This window comes from Diceros bicornis, chromosome 2, assembly GCF_020826845.1.
Source record: "Diceros bicornis minor isolate mBicDic1 chromosome 2, mDicBic1.mat.cur, whole genome shotgun sequence".
NCBI lineage: Eukaryota > Metazoa > Chordata > Mammalia > Perissodactyla > Rhinocerotidae > Diceros > Diceros bicornis.
In genome coordinates, this window is record NC_080741.1 from 85,818,623 (window position 1) to 85,838,424 (window position 19,802).

Below are 19,802 nucleotides of genomic sequence, written 5' to 3' on the forward strand. Positions count from 1 at the left end.
TCATCGTTACCTCTGTCTTTCTCTTCTTTGCCCAATTCTTGAGGGCAGATACGCAGATAACAACTCTTTTAACCCTCCCCCAACCAGTGCCTAGAACAGTGCTAATATGCAGTAGGCACAAAATCAATACGTCACTCGTTTCTGGTGTAGTTGTCCAACAGCACGGTGCTTGGTCTCACGTGGAGAGCAAAGCTGCATTGACTCTTCCGTGCCTGCTCACGGGAGGGTGGGTTTCCGTTGCCCTGGGAGACCCAGGGATGTGGGCGGGCTCTGCATAGTGCCAGACTCCCCAGGTGCTCCCTAAGGGTTAACGGCGCCCACCCCGGCCAGGGCCCCCTCTCAGTGCTCCAGCCAGCTTTCTCAGGAGGCAGCCAGCCCTGCAGAACCTCTCCCACCCAGCAACCACTCGGACTTTGGGGGGCCTTTGTGCTTTAATAAAGACGGTATTACTGAGTCACAAAGCTTCCCTCCTTTCCAACCTTCCTCGCTGCCAGGGTTCCCGCTAAAGGTGAAGCGCTGTCATTCAAGGCCAAAGAAAGGGCTGAATCAAGATGCTAAACTGTTTTGACTTAATGTTACCATCCAGGGCTCTCCGCGAACCACAGCTGTGGGAGAAGTGCTCCCAACTCCGCACAAAAGCCCCTCGGCGGCCGCTTAGGGCGTCCTGGGTTCTGGGGGCCGAGGGCAGGGCTCTCTGCATGCATCTCATGAGCGCTCTAGTTTCCTCTCTGAATGCAGACATCAGCCGCCGGGAGAGCCCCGCCACCAACGCCGCTCCTTGCTCGCTTCAGGCGGCAACAAAGGCCACTTGAGGGCCGAGAGACAGCGCTGCCCAGTTCCTTTCCTGGGCCTGTTCTCTTCCCTTTCACACGTCTTTCCCTTTCATTCCCCCCCTTTACTCCCGCTTTCTGCCTCATTGAATCCATTAGCCACTTTACAGGGTGCTCCCGAAGAATAAATTTCTGTGTGGGGCTCCCGATGGTTTCCCCACTGGCGGCTCCAACCCGGCCCCGTCTCCATCTGGCAGCTCTTGGGCGGGCTGGCTGGGGCAGGCACCCTCACCTGCCAAGGGCCCCACCCTGCTCCTCCAGACCCCGGCGGGCTTGGATTCCCCGAGATCCTAGGGCAAGCAGCTTGAGCCCTGGGAGCCTTTGTCTTCTCTCTGCAAAATGGGGATGATAACAGTCCCCTTCTCCTAGGGTCATTGCGAGGACTCAATGGGTTAATGCAGCAAGGGCCTTAGAACAGCGCCTGGATAGTACAAAACGCCGCTCAAGCATCTGCTTTCCTAGATCATCGGGCGGACGGCACGGGCTGTTTAAGAGTCCTTGTGCCACCTCCAGTTTCCCCACTTGCTGGTGAATGAAGAGAAGGAAAGAAAAAAGTCAATTCAATTCAAGGCTATTTGCGGTTGTTTCTGTGTGAGCGCGTCTGTCTGTGTGTGTGTGTTTTCTTTTTTCCTGCCTTGGTGTCCTGGAGCTCTGAAAAGAATAAAAACAGAGCCCTGAAGTAGTGAAAAGGCAAGATTCTTCTTAAAATCCCCGCTAATCCTGCAGCTTCCTTTAAAGTGGCAAGAGGAGGAGGAGGGGAAGGGACCAGAATTGTTTTTGCAGCGTCCTCCCCTCCCAGCCGCTGCTCCTGGAGACCAGGAAACGAGGGGGAAAAATCCATAAATCATCCACGGAGAGGAGGACAGAGAAGGAACCGGGCAGGGGAGACAGCAAGGAACAGGAGCCAGCTGGGGAGGGAGTGGGGGCGGCATGAGGGGACACTGACTATCTGGTGGGCAGGACGGCTGCCTGCAGAGGGCAGAGCATCCTGGGCCAGCTGCCCTGGCTCAAAAGTGGAAGGACAGCAAGGTCTGGAAGTCCTGTGCAACATGGGGCCCTCCAGCACCAAAAGGTTTCTCTGATCTGACCAGTTCTCTCCATTCTGCTGCCACCCGCACCCTGGTCACCCGCTAACAGGACTCGCACAGCCTCTCTGTCCCCTACACATCCATTCGCAACAAGCAGCCAGAGCCAGCTTTTAAAGGTGAAAATCAGATCATGCCACACCTACTTAAGAACTTTCAGCGGCTCTCCATTGCGCTTAGAATAAAATCCCCAACCCTTCACCATGGCCTGCGAGGTCTGGCCCCTGCCGACTGCCCCTGCCTCCTCTCATGCCTCCGTCTCCCTCCACCACTGACTCCGTCTGGCCCGCAACTTGCTTTGCCTCTCCAATTCACCAGCTGCTTCCCACCTGAGCACTTTCGTGTGTGCTGCCCACCCGGCCAATCCCTTCCCCTCCATCCCATCACAGGTGGGGGAAGGCTCTCCTGACCCCTCTGAGGAGTCCCCTGCCCTCATTCTTCTCACAGCCCCCTTCTGCCGTCCACAGCACTGCTGTGACTTGTTCATTTTCCATCTCCCCACCAGGCTGTAAGCTCCATGGTCTGGTTCACTCCCCGCTGACAAGAGCCCCCGGCCTGGTGCCTGGCACACAGCAGGCGCACAATAAACACTTACTGGACGAATGAAAGAACGAACGAGCGAATGAGCAACATCCAGAGCAAGCGAGCATTTGGACACAAGAAGTAGCATCTCTGGGGCTGGAAAGGCCGGGGTGAGATTTTTGAGGATCTTTCAGAAAAGCTCTCCATTGACAACCCTGACTGTAGCTTTTCGGTGTTTGAAACCGTCCATGCTCTGAGTGATAGCAGTTTAGATGTTAGTTTCTTGTTAAATAGCAAACAGTTCGCATGAAGTAGTTTAATAGCTTAGACTAGAGAGCCACAACTATTTTGTAAATGGCCAGATAGTGAATATTTTAGGCTCTGTGGGTGACGTGGTCTCTGTTGTAACTACTCAACTCTGCCATTGCAGTAGCACAAAAGCAGTCATGACAATGCATAAGTGAGTGGACGTGGCTGTATTCCAATAAAACTTTATTTACAAAAACAGGCCGTGGGCTGGATACGGCCCTAAGGCCATAGTTGGCCAATCTGTGGATTAGACTAAAGCCTGGCAAAGCTACAAGAGAAAGACACATAGTAATGACCAGTTTTTTTTGGTCTTCAACAAATATGCATAGCAGGTACTAGGAATATATCACAAAACCATAATGTTGCTTCACATGCTGTCATATGATAAAACAAAATAAAGACAGGAACACCTAGAATTTATTTGAAATTATTGTTTCATAGAATACAAAGGATTTCAGTTGTCTCATTCTGTATGTCAGGAAAATGTTTGTACAAGCGGGAAATTCTCAGAGTCGTTTTCACTCTGGAGGTACTGGGGAACCACTGAGGGTTCAATATTTGTTGACTGTGTGGGTGGGTGAGTGGATGGATGGATAACAAAAATGGACAGGATAGGATGAGACTTCGTCAATAATTGGATGAGAGGTAAAGAAAGAAGTTGTCAAAAATGACTTAGTGGTTTCAGGCCTACAAAACCAGGGGGAGGAGCTACTCGCAGGGATGGCCAAGATGAATTTGGTTGATGAATATAAAAACAAGGTAAGAGTAAAGATAGTCTTTTCAATAAACGGACACCCACATGTAAAACAACGAACTAGACACAGACCTTATACCCTTCACAAAAATTAACTCAAAATGGATCATAGACCTAAATGTAAAATGCAAAACTATAAAACTCCTAGAAGGTAACATAGGAGAAAATCTATATGACTTTTTAGATACAACACCAAAGGCACAATCCATGACAGAAATAATTGATAAGCTGGACTTCATTAAATTAAAAACTTCTGCCCTGTGAAAGACAATGACAAGAGAATGAGAAAACAAACCATAGACTGGGAGAAAATATTTGCAAAAGACACATCCGATATATCCAATATACACAAAAAACTCTTAAAATGCAACAAGAAGAAAACAACGTGATTACAAAACGGGTGAAAGACTTTAATGGACACCTCACCAAAGAAGATACACAGATGGTAAAGAAGCATACGAAAAGATGCTCCACATCACCTCTCATCGGGGAAATGCAAATTAAAACAACGAGATGCCACTACACCCTACTAGGATGGCCCAAACCCAAAACACTGACACCACTAAATGCCGGCGAGGATGTGGAGCAACGCGAACTGTCATTCACTGCTGGTGGGAACGTAAAATGGGACGGCCACTGTGGAAGCCAGTTTGGCAGTTTTGTACAAAATCAAACATACTCTTATGATAAGATCCAGTAATTGCACTCCTCGGTATTTATCCAAAGGAGCTGAAAACTTATGTCCACACAAAAATCTGTACACGAGTGTTTACAGCACTTTATTCATAATTGCCAAATTTGGAAGTACCCAACATGTCCTTCAGCAGGTGAATAAACCGTGGTACATCCAGACAATGAAATATTATTCAGTGATAAAAAGAAATGAGTTATCGGGGCCGGCCCGGTGGCGCAAGCGGTTAAGTGCGCGCGCTCCGCTGCGGCGGCCCGGGGTTCGCTGGTTCGGATCCCGGGCGCGCACCGACGCACTGCTTGGTAAGCCATGCTGTGGCGGCGTCCCATATAAAGTGGAGGAAGATAGGCACAGATGTTAGCCCAGGGCCGTCTTCCTCAGCAAAAAAAAAAAAAGAGGAGAATTGGCGGATGTTAGCTCAGGGCTGATCTCCTCACAAAAAAAAAAAAAAAAAAAAGAAATGAGTTATCAAGCCATGAAAAGGCATGGAGGAACATGCATATTACTAAGTAAAAGGAGTGAATCTGAAAAAGCTACATACAGTATGATTCCAGTGATATGACATTCTGGAAAAGTCAAAACTATGGAAGCAGTAAAAAGACCAGTCATTGCCAGGGGTGGGGAAGGGGGAGAGGAACAGAAGAGAGCACAGAGGATTTTTAGGGCAGTGAAACTATTGGTGAATACATGTCATTACACATCTGTCAAAACCCATGGAATGCACAGCACCAAGAGGGAACCCTAAGGTCATCTATGGACTCTGGGTGATTATGTCGTGTCAATGCAGGCTCATCAATTGTAACACATGTACCACTCTGGTGCGGGATGCTGATGATGGGGGAGGCTGTGCTTAAGTGGTAATGTGGGAACTCGTTGTACCTTCCTCCCAATTTTGCTGTGAATCTAAAACTGCTCTAAAAAATAAAGTCTTTAAAGACAAAAACAAAAAACAAGGACACAGGAAAATCACAAACATGTCTCCACGTTCTGGTCATTTGATTTCAATTATCCATGTTCCAATCTTCCAGACTGAAACTGTCTATCATCTAGAAGATGACAAGTGATAAACAGCCTGGAAGTTTCCTCTGAAGAAACCAAGTGTTTCAGAATCCTACATTTTCTCGGGACTTAATATACACCTGAGAAAGGTTCTTATTTATTTTTTTAATCCAGATTTCTAGAATTTCCAACAGCGTCTGGAGAGAGGAATGACTATGCAGAACTGAGAGTGCAGCTGTCGCGCTGGGGCAGGGAGACGGCTTACCAAGCACCTGCAGGGGCTCGGAACCGTGATCGACGCGCTCATGTTGAACCTCACGTGGACTCCCAGCGCGAGGCCTCAGAACAGATGAGGACCAGGCTTACGGAAGGCAGTCGACCCGGGTTTGAATCCCTGCTCTGCTCCTTCCAAGTGGGGCGGCCTCGGGCAACCCTTGCGACCTCTCTGGGCCTCCACTTCCCTATTTGTAAAATAGGGTTTAGACTTAAAAGCCAAGATGCCTCCCAGCTCTGACATGCCATGTTCTAATCTTCCAGAGCCAGTCCTCAGCCGTTAGTATCCCCGCGTTCTTGGGATCTGATTCTCTAACTGTCCTTTGTTTAATGCTAGCACCGATACGTACACTGAACCGCAACTGCTTCTGTGTCTGTGCCCGCCCTACTAGGATGCACGCTCTGCGGGGACAAGACTGTCCCCCGTCCTCTCCATTGCATCCCAGTGCCTCGCAGGGAGCCCCAGGCACAGGCGGGATTCATTCACTCCACAAATGTTTATGAAGCAAAGGGATGTGGCACCCTGGAACCAGCTGGAATCTGGTTAATCTCTCTCTCAGCCCAGAGCAGCTTCCTCTGAGTGTAGAGGTTGCCCGCTCTGACCCTGGGGAGACCCCGAATGCCAGCCTCTGTGTCGTCAGAAGGTTGTAAAGCACCTGAGGAGGGTGCAGCAGAGGATGGAGCTGAAGGACACCTGCGGAGGTTGGCCCCGGGGGACGTCAGGCCAGCGCAGCCTGGGCCCTCGCACTGCCCCATAGGCCCCTGGGAGCATGGCCGCCCTGTCACCTATGGCAGTGTCAAGGCCTCACCTGTACCCTACTTATTTGTGACCTGATCCCAAATCCCCACTTAGACAAGCAGCTCCCGAAAGGCTGAGCCCGCAGTGCCGGCCCACCTGCGGGGGGCACGTGCTTGCTGAATTGAGTCCAAGTTGGGGTCTTAGTTTTTACCTTGGAGACAGGAGGGCGCCAGGAACTTTTTCTCGAATTAATAAAATTTCAGAAATCTCTGCTTGCGGCCTGAGTATGGGAAGTGGGCTGGCACTCGGGATGAAGAGGAAATGCCAACTCAGTCGTGGCCCGGACGACGGCGGCAAGATGGGGTTCTCTTTCATGAGCAGCGTCATGGAAACGGCTGTGGCCAGGGTTCTGCAGGCAGGGGGCAGGGGCGACCTCTGACCACTCGGGAAGACTCAGATGACCCAGTGTTTATTTTTAGCTGTTTTTGTACAGAACCCGATAAACCTTTGGACGCTGTGCTCATGGCCAAGGTGAGGCAAGTAATAAACAGTAACCTCTCCTGAAGAGCCCACGTGCCGATCCGGGGACTCCTGGTCTCCAGAAACTACCCGATGTGACCCCAGAACCTCATCAGTTATAAACAGCCGGGGAGCTGGGCCACCAGGCTCTAGTTTCTGAAGTGACACTTACTCGCTGTGTGACCTTGTTCCCCATCCATAAAATAAGGATGGGGGTGGACCAGATGGTCTCTAAGGAATCTCACAGCTCCAGCAAACCACATCTCAGCCCGATGCTAACTCTGGTCTTGGGCATGGAACACGGGGAAGAGCCCATGAAACCCAGCCTTCAGGAAAATCCTTAATCGGCTCATGTGATTTCAGCATTTCACTTAAAAGCACCATTTAGATCTATGCGCAACAACCAACCATTGAGCACCTACTATGTGCTAAGCTATCTCATTAACTGCTTTTCTGTAACTAGCCCATAAGAAAATCGTCATTGCCCCCATGTCACAGGTGACAGGCACTATGGTACACTCATCCAGAGCATGGGCCAGGCGGTTACCAAGGCTTGGGGTTAATACCGGCCACTTGCTTCCTGCCTGAGGGTCCTTGAGCAAGCCAGGTAATCCCTCCGAGTTTCCTCATCTGTAAAATGGAGCTCGAGTTTCCTCATCTGTAAAATGGAGCTAACGCTAGCGCCAGCTCATGGGGTTGTTTCAAGGTCTGAATGGAAGGGGCACATGAAGTACTCAATAACTATTACTTATTACTACTTATCAGTATTATTACTACAGCCATCATTACCATTTCTACTGGAGAGGAGAAAAAGCAGGCTCAGGGAGGGTGTGTGAAAGGACGTCACTCAAACCACCACAATGTTCTACATTTTCATCGAGTCCAAGTTCAGGCAAGGCGGAGGAGCTCTCGGTCCGTGCTGAGGTGCAAAGTTGCCGTGTAACTCTGTACTCAACCTCTCGGCCTCAGGGTCTCCGCCTGTGACACAGAGGCACTATCTCCCCAGTTTGTGAGATCTTACGTGCTAACGTAGAGGGAAGACCCCGGGCAGGGGGTCGAGCGAGCAGCAGGCCGTGGATGGACGCTCTCCCCCGTGCCTTCCCCACATGCCTCTCCTGAAATCTCCAAGAACGTAGCCTGCCTGTCCTTCCTTGAAACTCGGTCCCTGCCTTGGAATTCGAACACACAGGTTCGATGGCCCAGCCAATGGCCAGTGGCCCCACCATGGCATCGAGCTTCCTCCTGAGGGCGGAGTGGAACCACATTTTGCCATGGCCCATCCTGGGCCCAAGCGTGCAAGGCCACGTGCACATGGACAACTGACACGTGTGCACGCACCACAACCCCGTCCAAGCAGTCCTCGCAGCAACCGCACACCACAGCACGCAGCCAAGCCCCACTGGCCTCAGCGTCGACTCCCAAGAAGGCAGCGATTGCAGTAGGAGGAATGATGAGACCAACCCTGACACCCCCTCCCGCCTCCTTGTGGTTCACAGAGTGCTTTCATGCATGTTGTCTGGGTGGGGGAGAGGCCACCTTTTACTCATCTTTAGATATCTGCTGGATAGCGCTATGTATACAGCAAATACTCAGAAACTACTGCCTAAATGAATAAATGTCATCTTCATAACAAGATTTTTAGAAATCACCATCGCTCGGTACTTACTCTTAGTTAACACTCTGCTAAGTGCTGAATGTGCATCCCTGCATTTCCTCCTGGAAACCACCCTGTGAGGTGAGCTCCATTATCAATCCTTGTCTTGCAGAAGAGGAGACTGAGGCTCAGAGAAAGTAAGTAGCGTGCCCAAGGTCGCAGCTAGTGCACGACAGACCTGAGGTGTGAATCCTGACTCCAGACCCTGGTTCTGGATGCCCCCAGTCACAGTCTCCTCCTCGTTAGCCGGAAGAGGCAGCAAGGAGGGCGACAGGGGCAGCGTGTGTGTAGTTTGAAGAAGTATATCAATAATGCAATAATTTTTATATTTGGAAAACCAGAAAAACTCTATTGTCTTTACGATACAACCAGAGAAGTAAAGACCAGCCAAGTCACCGTGGCTGAAGGGACACTGGAGTCTCTGTTCTGCTTCCTCTGGTCCCCACGCACACTCGTGACCACTTTCCAGAACATGCTCAGCTTCTCTACAGCCCACAGCACGGAGCTTGTTGACGTCTCTTCTCTGCCATCCCAACCTCCCTCCTGCAGCTCCCCCACATCCAGCATTCTAGCAGTCTCCTCTTGATCCCACCCACCGCTGCGGGAGCCAAGGGGACCATCTTTTATAAAAGGGCCCAGAATTGTTAAGTTCCTGTTTCCTTGGAGGTTTTAACTCTAGCCCCTGCCCCAGCCAATAGCTTAGAATAAATTTATGAGCAACTGCCTACCAGAAGCAGGCAGGCAAGGAGAGTCGTGGTCGGGGTGACGGAGGCATAAGAAAAGCTTCATTTTCCTCTTTTCCATAAGAACAAACGAGCAGCACAAACGAGGAAACTAACGGCACTGACATTCCGCCACAGGACTGGGGCGATAAGGAATGGTGAGGACTGCGGTCAACCAAAGTATCCCCAGGAGGAGGCGGCTGCTGCTCAGCTCAGCCCAGCGCTGCCGTGTAGGTACGCAGGTGCAGTGTCGCCAAATCTTTCAACTTTCTAAGGGTTGCCAGAATCAGATTTCTTTTTTCCACCTGAAATCTCCTGATTTTTAAATGTTGGTAACTAGCTCCCCCCCTGCCCTCTGCTCTTTTACATAAAGCGCATGAGCGGGCTGGACTTGGCCGTGAGCTGTAACCTCCGCACCGATGCTTGTGGCCTGCACGGCCACGCTCCCGGCTGACCCTGGCTCCCCCACACCTCCCGGCCTCCCTGCGGTTAGGTGAGGCCCTGCCTCAGGTTCTGGCCGGTGGTCTGCGCGGGGAAGGGCCGTGGTAACTGCCAGGCCAGGGCAGTTAAAGCCGGCTGTCTCCTCCCATTTCTCTCCCGCTGATGAGGCGCGGCCCTGGAGGCCACGTGCTGCGGGCGGCGCAGCAAGGCAACGAGGTGGAAGCGGCTGCCCTCCCTCCAGACGCCAAGCGAGTGAGACCTCGGGCTCTGTCAGCGAGGCTGCCAGCACTACCTGCGCCAGCACACGCCTCCAGCGCACGTCTGAATTACAAAAAACTACATGGCGGCAGTTCGGCACTTCCTGGCTGTCAAAGCACTTTAGTTCCCCTTTCCTCGTGCGACTCTCAGCTCAGCAAGAGGGACAAGGCTTTGCTATTTCACAGATGAGCAAACGGAGGCTCAGAGGGTAGGAGGGAACAGCCTTGAGGTGTGCGGCCAATACGTGGTGGACTGGGATTCCGGCTCTGGGCTCCTGAGTGGACTCCAGTCCAGGCTCCTCCTCCCTCCCAAGTTAAGAGCTGACCTTTGCAACGCGAACTCCCCGCACTCTCTGGGTCTCCTGTGAGCTCCTGCAACAACAACTCACACCCACCCCTGGCCGCGGCTAGGTGCCTGAAGATCCACCTCCTACCTTCCCCGTGGACTTGGTCCCCTTCCAGATACAGAAGTAGCAGATGGTCCAGGCGGCCAGGAGACACAAGGCCAGCTCCCAGCGGAGGTTCCCGATGTGCTCGATCCCATCCGAGATGGCCAGGACCCGGCGCCTGCAGAAGGGAGGGCCGAGAGTCAGGGGGGCTGCAGACGGCCCACCTCGATCCCCACCTCGGGCAAAGCTAGCACTGCAGAGGGGCAGGGTCGGGCCCACGCGCTGACCTGCCTGCCCCCAAAGCGTCTTCTCTGAGCCAAACCCAGGGCTGGGTGTGGGGGCCTCAGAGAGGAACAAGACCCAGCCCCCCGCCTTCATGGATTCCCTCCATGGGGGAAAGAGGGCCAGTCGGAGATGGTTTACCGCACAGCGTGGTAAAGGCGAGGATGCAGGAAGTGCAGGGGCTTTGGGAAGACAGAGAAGCACCCAGCCCACCTCAGGGGAGCCGAGAGCTCGCAGTACTGTCCACAAACACTCCAGGTCCTCCCTCAGGGGAGAGTACACATCCCTGGCCTGCTGAACTCAGCAGTGGCCAGAGGACTCGTCCCTTCGACAGGAGCTTTCAGAGCCAGGGGGTGTGGTTCGCCACGTTCTCTTTTCCCTATCTTACTGTCACGACAGGAGCATGTGTCACGATGGGGCCTCTAGAAGCCTGAGTTCCTGAGTGACTATGTAAGCCCTCCCGCCACCCTGTGTCAGAGATGTTTTGTGAGTAAGAAATAAACTTTGTTGCTTTAAGCTATTGAGATCTTTGGGGGCAGGATAGCACTCTATCCTGACTGCTACAGGGGATCAGGGAGAGCTTCCTGGAAGAAGGGATATTTGAGCCAAACTTTGAAGGATGATGGAATTTAGCCAGGGGAGGGAAGGGGTAAAGATTGCTTTAGGTCAAGGGAATAGCACAAGAAAAGTCCAGAAGGCAGAGTACGGGACACCTGGAGGAGGCTGGAGCACAGGGATCAAGGGGAAAGCAGGAAAGGTCAGCAGAGGAGGACCACAGAGCCTTGACCAGCATGCTGAGGGGAGGGGTGTCTCAGAGGCCCAGGCCACGGGAGAACGAGGACGCCTGGGTGCACGGGGCCACGGCTCCAGCCACGGCCTTCCCTCAGAACCATCAATGCTTCAGAGCTGACACAGGCCTGGCTCCAGAGCCCACGCCTGGGGCTTGTGTTCCTTTAAAGTCAAACTCGCCACGCTCCATATTGTGCAGAACCATGGCACCAACACAAACTCCCTCCAAACTCGCTCCACGAACCCCGTTCCAGCTGCCAAACCACCCCCACCGGACCACGCCAGCCGCCTCAGCGCTCTGTGAACGTCCTTTGAGAAAGCAGCTCCCATCCCACCAAGCATGAAAGCCTCCCTCAGTGTCTGTCGCCCTGGGAATCCGCTCAGGGCCTGATTCTGCATTAATTACTCAATGACACCAATTAGCACTGGTCTGCAGGCTCCCTCCAACCCCAAACCCCGCTGGAGAAATCAGGCAGGCCCCCAAACAAAATCGGGCTGTGTGCGGCCATGGATTTATGCAAAAGGAAACCAGCTCTCAGACCTATGGCCAGGACAAGGGGGAACATCAACTTAAATACACACTCATGGAGCACCAACTGCGTGCCAGGCACTATGTTGACACTGAGGATAAAAACGGGCACAGGGTTTGGCTCTTGCCCCCTAGTAGGATAAGCTAGACAAAAAAGAAGTCCAAGTTATTTGAGAAAGAAAGGAGGCAGCCACACAGTTATAACAACCGTTACTTTATCTGCTTCCTATGTCTTACCAGTATCTGGCTCTAATTCATTTTAAAACTACAGACCTTATTAAATGAAACCTTCAAGAGTTTCCATTATTATAACAGAGCGGTGGGCCCCAGAGCATGGTCCTTGTGGGGTACTTGCCAAACACACAGAAATTCCTGCACCCCATCCCAGACCCACTGAGTCCCAATCTCTGTGAAGGGCTCTCCCAGGAAGACACATTTTGCCACGTTTCCCCAAGGCCTGCTTACACACGGTATGGCTTGAGCACCACAGAAGCAGTTTCCCAGCAATGAAGGAACGACCTACAAACTCCACTTGAATAGTTTTTTTTTTTTTTTTTTTTTGCTGAGGAAGATTAGTCCTGAGCTAACATCTGTTGCCAATCCTCCTCTTGTTGCTGAGGAAGATTGGCCCTGGGCTAACATCTGTGCCCATCTTCCTCTACTTTATATGTGGGATGCCTGCCACAGCACGGTTTCATAAGCTGTGCACAGGTCTGCACCCGGGATCTGAACTTGCAAACCCTGGGCCGCTCAAGCGGAGCATGCGAACTTAACCACCACGCCACCGGGCCGGACCCTTTTTATCCTTTTTTTTGGCGAGGACCTGGGGAGGGAGTGAGGGGTGTTTTGGGAAGCTACCAGTGGGATGGGCTTTCTCCCCGGAGAAATTCCCTGATGCACCTACTCACTCCCAGAATTCAGCAGGGAACTTCAGGGTGCTCACCAGCTCCCTTGTCTCCAAAGAACCTTGTAGCCAGCCTATACCTGCCACCTTACAAACTGCCCCCAAAAGCGTCCCAAATGCCCCTCAGCTGGTGAATGAGAACGGACAACCCCGAGCAGGAAAGAAAGCGGGCCACTGCAGGGGGAACCGACCTGGGTGTGCTCCGCCCCAGGCCACTCCCGACTCTGCATGTTTCACTAAAGGAACACACAAGGCCCCTAGCTAGCAGGGGTGCACACACACGCCTTCTTGTGGATGTCGCTGTTTTCTGAACGGAGAATCTGAAAACTGGAAACCGCGTGGGATGGAGGGAGAAAGCAGGAGCAGACCTGTCAGAAGCAAACTGGCTCCAGTCCCCTCTCTTCCACATTCTGGATGCTGCAAACTTTTGAGCCATGCAGCCTGCGTCAGCGCCCTCGCTTAACTGAACACTCTCACCCCAGAGTGAAGCAGATTACTAGAAGCGACGCAGGACCAACCGCTCTTCTGCCCCACCAGACACTATCTGAGAACATCCCCAAACTATTTTCTTTAGGTTTTACCAGCGCTGACTCCAGCCACAGACCTTGAGTCCCAAAGGAGGGGCTCGGAGGCCAGGTTCTCAGCCTGCAGGGCTGTGGGGTTGTTCTGAAACCCCCAAGGGCAGCCTTTGAGAGCGCAGGGGCTGGGACACTCAACTGCGGAGACTCGGAGAAGGCACAGCTCCTCCTGGAAGAACGCTCTCTCGATGCCTCTCCCCCACGAAGCGCTGGGAGAGAAGAAAGGCCTGAATGAGGACAGGCTGCTGTCAGCACCCTGGCCAAAGGAGACCCAGGACAGCCCTCCCGCCACCGCCCAGGGGGCAGGAAACGCTGGAGACGAGATGGGGCTCTGAGGCCTTTAGTAAATATTACTCATCTACGCGAGCAGTGTTGTGCACCTGCTGTGAGCCAGGCAAGAAAGCAGCTTCTGCACGAAGCGTCTTTTTCTGGCCATAAGAGTAGAATATTTCTGGAGATTTCCACCCAGAGGCTGAAATCTCAGAGCCTGCAGGCATAATATGTCTGATTCTGCAGCCACTGGCACATCAGAGACAGGCTGGGCTCAAATCCAAGCTCTGCTTCTCACCAGCTGTGTGACCTCGGGTAACAGGATCTCCTCTCTGAGCCTTAGCTCCCTCATCCGTAAAACAGGAAGGATGATACCTCTCTTCTCCAGGGTTTTAAGCACAAACTCATCTAACTCTCTCAACAATCCTTCAGGTAGGCACAATTACTATCATCATTTCAAAGATGGGGAACCTGAGGTGCAGAGAGGTTAAGTAACTTGCTGGAAGACATATCACAAGCAAGCGACAGAGCTGGGATCTGAACTCAGGGCTCCTGGCTCCAGAGCCCACACTTTCAGCCTCACTGCTCTCTCCTGGACTCCCCACCACACTCAAATCACTGCCTTCCCCTCCTTTGTAAGCTAAAGCTGTAGTAAATGCACGCCCCAAAGCTGTCTCTGTGTGCTAAGTAAAAGGAGTACACAGCACGTGTCCTTCATGCATTTGTTAATCTGTTCAAGTAATCCTTAGTAAGGTGTCTTCAGTGTACCAGGTCCTGTGTACATCTGCGCGTCCTTAAAGAGCTTGTGTTCTGATGGGGAGGGCAGATGAGGAAACAGAGCAGGGCGTGGAGAGGTCATATAGAGAAAAGCCGGGACCCTCATGGGGGTCTGGCCAATCTCAGGATGAGGGGGTGGGGTGGGGGTCCTGGAGGGTAGGAAGAGAGTTAGCAAACCAGAAGGGGGGGTATTTGGGGCAGAAAGGCCATCAAGGGCAAATGCCAGGAGGCTGGAAGGAAGGCTCAGTGAGGCCAGGGAAGGGCATGGCGTGTTGGTCAGTGCAGAGGAGGCAGGGAGAGGTGGTGGTGAGGACGAGACTGGAGGGGCGAGCAAGGGCCAGACTGTGAGCCTTGCTGAGGAGCTGGGGCTGCATCCTGAGGGTGGTGGAGGCCTAAAAGAATCTCAAACAAGGGCGAGACCCCGTCAGATGCACGTTTCAGAAAACTCTCTGGCTGCAGCGGGAAGAATGGACGGTAAGGGTGGAACGGGGCAGGGTGCCCAGTGCAGAGAATTTTGCCTTAATTTGGACAACAAACGGGGAGGCTGTGGACCAAGGAAGGGGAATGGCCCTAGACGGGAAGAGGAAGGTTTGAGAGCAGCAGAAGCACAAGGGGACTGCCTGGGGGTAGTGGGTAGCAGGGAAGAGGGAGGTCTAGGCAGATAGCCAGGTTCACACCTAGATGGACGGAGGTCATTAGCTGAGCAGGAGTGAACTGCACATGGGGAAGAGAAGGAGCTGGAGAATCAATCTTTCAGAGAAGAGGATGTCGAGGTGCTTGCGGGACACCCCTAGCTGCAATGTCTAGGGCAACTGGGTCTCTGGGTGCAAAGCTCAGGGAAGAGATGCAGACCTGAGCCCTCGGCCATCGGGGTGCCCCGGGAGAACATGAGGCTGCCCTGGGAGAGATGGAGAAGGGGCAGGGAGGGGGCCTGCAGCAGAGGCCCCGGAACCCCAACACTGACAGGGCAGAGAGAGGAAGGGAGGAGCCCCTGAGGGAGGCAGAGAGGGTGGGCAGAAGGGCAGGGGACAGCAGGCAAAGGTGGGTCCCCTAGGCAGAGGGAGAGGCCTCCAGGAGAGGAACAGCCATCGGCCAAGGGTAGCAGAGCAGCCTGGTGGGAGGGAGAGTGGCCGCATGACTTGAGACTCGGAGGGGCAGGTGAGGCAAGGAGGGCCGCTCACCGATCACCGGTGGGGCACACTTCAGAAGGCAGGGGGTGGCGAGCAGACAGGAGGTGAGACCCTGGTGAGGCGGCTCTTTAGGAGAGTTTGGCTCTGACGGGTCAGAGTCAGGGGCAGCTGGGGGAGGCAGGTACTGAGAGGTGAGCTTAAACGGAGCTGGCAGTGGAGGAGACTGTGGCAGGTGCCACCCGAGAGCCCTCACATCTCTCTGCACTCAGTCCTCCCTGTCAAAGCATTATTATACCCATTTTACAGGCGGGGAAGCTGAGGCCCAGAGAGGGGAAGCAACGTGCCCAGCTTGGGGCTTGAAACCAGGTTCTTCTGACACCCACACATCCCACTGCCTCACCAGAAACCGACCCCCGAGAGAGGATGCATCCTGCCTAAGGCGTCTCGTACATCCTTCACATCTGAGGGAAGTGGCTGGAATCCCAAACCCGCTCCTCAGGCATCACGGTCATTTCACCCACACAGAGGGGCTGAGTCTGGAGAGAAGGACACAGCCACACAACCGGAGCTTCCCTTCCAAACACTCCTGCGTCCAGGGCCAGGCATGGCGGGAGCAGAGAGAGCAGAGACGGAGCAGACCCCTCTCTCCCACCGCCAGCGGAGAGCCCTGGAGAGGCGGGTGGGAATGGCTCCCAGCCGGCCTGGCAGGCCTCATCTTAATGTCCAGCACGGAGCCGGCAAACACGTCACCTTTCTTCAACCTGCCCTGGAGGAAAGAGCTGCCAGGGATGCAGAGACCGCCCCACGAGTTGGCGCTGAGGGGCTGGGCTATAAGTAGCCTTGTTCAGTCCTCCTTTCTGGTCTCCCAAAGCAACAAACAAACAAAAAGGGGCCCATCACCAAAACAAATGTGCCTTCTCTGGCCCTCGCTCTCGGGGTTCTGCTCTCACATCTCCAGGAAGAAAGAAGCGAAGTGCAGGCCCCCAACTCTCCCCATGCACGGGCCCTGCTCCTGCAGAGCCCACAGCAGAGGCCCTACACCAAGCTGGGGACTCAGGGCAGGACCCTCCCCAGCAAGAAACTCGGGCCTCTGCGTCATTCAGCAGATACTGCTGGGTACTAACTCCATGCTGAGCGCCCTAAGGACCAGGGCGCCAGTCATGAGTAAAGCAGGCGTGCTCTGCCCTCAGCGAGCTTCCCTTCCAGGAGGATAAAGTTATCAGCAACAAGGACAACAGCTTGCATTTCCCTCATTGTGCTTACTCCTGAGGTAAGCGCCACTATCATTCCCATTTTACAGGTGGGAAAACCGTGGCTTAGGGAAGTAACCTGCCCAGGAAGGCAGAGGCGGAGCCTGAAGCCACATCTGCCTGACTCCAGAGGCAGAGCTCAGACTCACTGCTCAGTCTTGGGGAAGATGGACTGGCCACGTGTCATTCAGGGAACACAACTGGGGACCTAAGTTGTCTTGAGGAGTCTGGGGCTACCGCTCCACGTTCTCCCCTCACTGCAGAAACCCTCCTTCCAGGCCACACAGAAGTCCCCGCCAGTCCCCAAACACACCCCGCACTTGTCCACTTTCCAGGATTCGTTTCCCCTGTTCTCTCTGCCAGGAACGTCCTTCTCAATTCTCCCAAGCCGTCAAAATTCTACCTTCAAGCCTTCAAGCACCAGCTCAAATAAGCCTCACAGAGTGCTTCCTCAGTCCCCACCTGTACCCTGAGGGCCTGTCCCTCCTTCCATCTAAAGGTTAAGTGAGCACCTGCTGTGCACCAGGTGCCCCTAGGTCAGGGGTCAGCAGACTGTTTCTGTAAAGGGCCAGGCAGTAAATATTTTAGGCTTTGCAAGGCATATGGTCTCCGTCCCAGCTACTCAACTCTATGCAATGTGAGAGCCTCCAAAACAGTTTGTCAATGAGTGGGTGTGGCTGTCTTCCAATAAAACGTTAACAAAAGCAGGCAGCAAACGGCACACGGCCCACAGTTTCTTAACTCCTGTCCCCGGCTAACGCTTCCCAAAGAGCACTAACCCTTCCCAACACCCTGAGTCCCAGGCCACAGTGGGCCTCATCTGAGGAAAGGCTGCACACGCAGCCCGGGTCAGAGCTTCCCAAGGCTCCTCAGAATGCTAACGGCTCCGAGAAATCCTACAACAAAGACAGCTCCACAGCTCTGTCTAACCCAAGGCCGCCCACATTCATTTAGAACTATTCCCCACTAAAGCGCAAATTAAAACCACAACAAGATACCACTTCACATCCACAAGGGTGCACCCGCGGGGACGGCTGCCATCAGAAAGACAGACGATAACAAGTGTCTTCAAGGACGCGGAGAAATGGAACGGTCAGACATCGCTGGTAGGAATGAAAAACGGTTTAGCCGTGTCGGAAAACAGTTTGGCAGTTTCTTAAAAAGTTAAACATAAAATTTAGCAATTCCATCCCTAGGTTATTCTTAACAGCCAAAAACCGAAAACCACCCAAACGTCCATCAACTGATGGAAAGACAGAAAAAGAAAACGTGGTGTACCCACTCAGTGGAACATGATTTAGCCACAAAAAGGGATGAAGTCGTGATACAGGCTATAACACGGATGGACCCCGAAAACATTACGCCAAGTGAGAGAAGACAGTGATGAAGGACCACACGTGGTCGGAGCCCATTTGTGTGCAACGTCCAGACCAGGCAAATCCACACAGACAGACGGTAGAGGAGCGGCTGCCTGCAGGTGGGAGTGCGGATTAACTATAAACACACATGCGAGATCCCCGAAGGGTGATGGACAGGCTCTAAACCCACAGTGTGGTGACAGTTTCACACTCGGCAAATTTACTCAAAATCGCTAACCTGTACACTTAAAAGAGGTGCAGTTTACGGTATGTAAACTAGACCTCAAAGTTATTAAAAAGTTGTTAAGAAGGAATTGCCCCCACCACGCTTCTGTCTTTCCAAAGCGATACTTCCTAACACTGTGCAGACACACGCTGTGGGCTGGAGCTGTGGGCACTCTTATGTGCGTGATCTTGTTTCATACCCCTTGTTCAGAGGAAACTGAGGCCCCAAGTGGATATGTGCCTTGCTTGGATCACAGACTGGTAAGTCACAGAGGCTGGCCTCACACCCCAGTCTCCTGACCCCAAGTTCAACGCCATTCCGGCCCTCCACAGCTGGAGGGTGAGATCCAGGGAAGCAGGAGGCAGTGAGGAGAGGAGAGCCGGTCTAGAGGTGGGAACCATCAGAACACAGGGAAAGCCCCCAAACTCGGGCCTCGCGGGGAGAAGGGAACAGAGCATCTGCAGGTCGGGAGGCACAGCACACAAGGGGCAGGCTGAGAACGAGAGAGGCTGCCGCAGCTTCCGGAACCCACCACAAGTTCACAAGCCCATTCTCACACACAGCACACGGACCCCAAGAGGTGGATGGGATCACGACCCCACGGCTGAGGTCTCAGGGCCCTCAGAGTCCTGCCCCTTTCTCTCGCCCACCAGGACTCACACAGCCCCAAAGTGCCACCCAAGCCTTCCCAGCCCCACAGCCTCCACGGCACAGCAGCTCTGCATTACGTGGGACCAAAAGTTCAGGTCAAGTCTGACCAACTTTGCCCGTTGGCCCCTCTGAGATGGTCTGTGTTAAGGTTGGCAAAGAGCAAAGAGCCACTGTCTGCCACAGAGGGCCGGCAACCAGGACAGGCACTCGTGCCGTGGGGAAGAGCCCTGGAGAAGGAGGTCCGGAGTGAGGAGCGGGGGTCTGCTGCCAGCCGTGTGCAACCCACCAGGAGACCTCAAACCTCTGTTCTTCCAATGTCACCTCATCCAGCGCAGCTGTGGAGTGGGGGAGGCGGGCGGGTTGAGAATGAGAGACGCAGGGGTGAGAGAAGCTAACATTGACCTGCGCCTCCCCACCTACCACTGTCACTTCACACTGACTGTGCCCTGAAGGGTGGGAGATGTACACCCGTTCCACCAACGAGGAAACAGAGGTTCAGCATCACATGCTCAGGGGCCCCACTAGTACACGGAAGAGTCAGGTCCCCCAGCTCTGACGCTTCTTCCCCATCCTGGATGTCTTCCAGGGAGAGCGTGGAGCAGAGGTGACCATGTGCGTGTGTGTGCGTGTACATGCGTGTGTACACGCATGCGTGTGTGTGTAAAACTGGGGAGTTTTATATACTTTCCCATGGTTTTATTTAAAATAATCTGGAATCGAGATAATGCACTAAAATTGGGTAACAGCCACGTCTGAGTTATTCCATGCCTGAGTCTGAATTAAAGTCATTCATCAGTGCCTCGTGCCACCAGCTGCGGGGCCACAAGCTATACACGGGGAGGCCAGCATCAGTTTACATCTGTCACCACAGCAG

At 53.3% G+C, this 19,802-nt stretch overlaps 1 protein-coding gene across 1 annotated transcript in view; it reads right to left on the reverse strand.

Moving 5' to 3' along the window:
• Nucleotides 1-19,802, reverse strand: part of LOC131419945 (sodium- and chloride-dependent GABA transporter 3) — a 125,902-nt gene that overhangs the window by 86,915 nt on the left and 19,185 nt on the right. Inside the window, exon 5 of the mRNA XM_058565569.1 lies at nucleotides 10,230-10,362. Coding sequence (XP_058421552.1) covers nucleotides 10,230-10,362 — 133 coding nt within the window. The remainder of the gene's footprint in view (nucleotides 1-10,229; nucleotides 10,363-19,802) is intronic.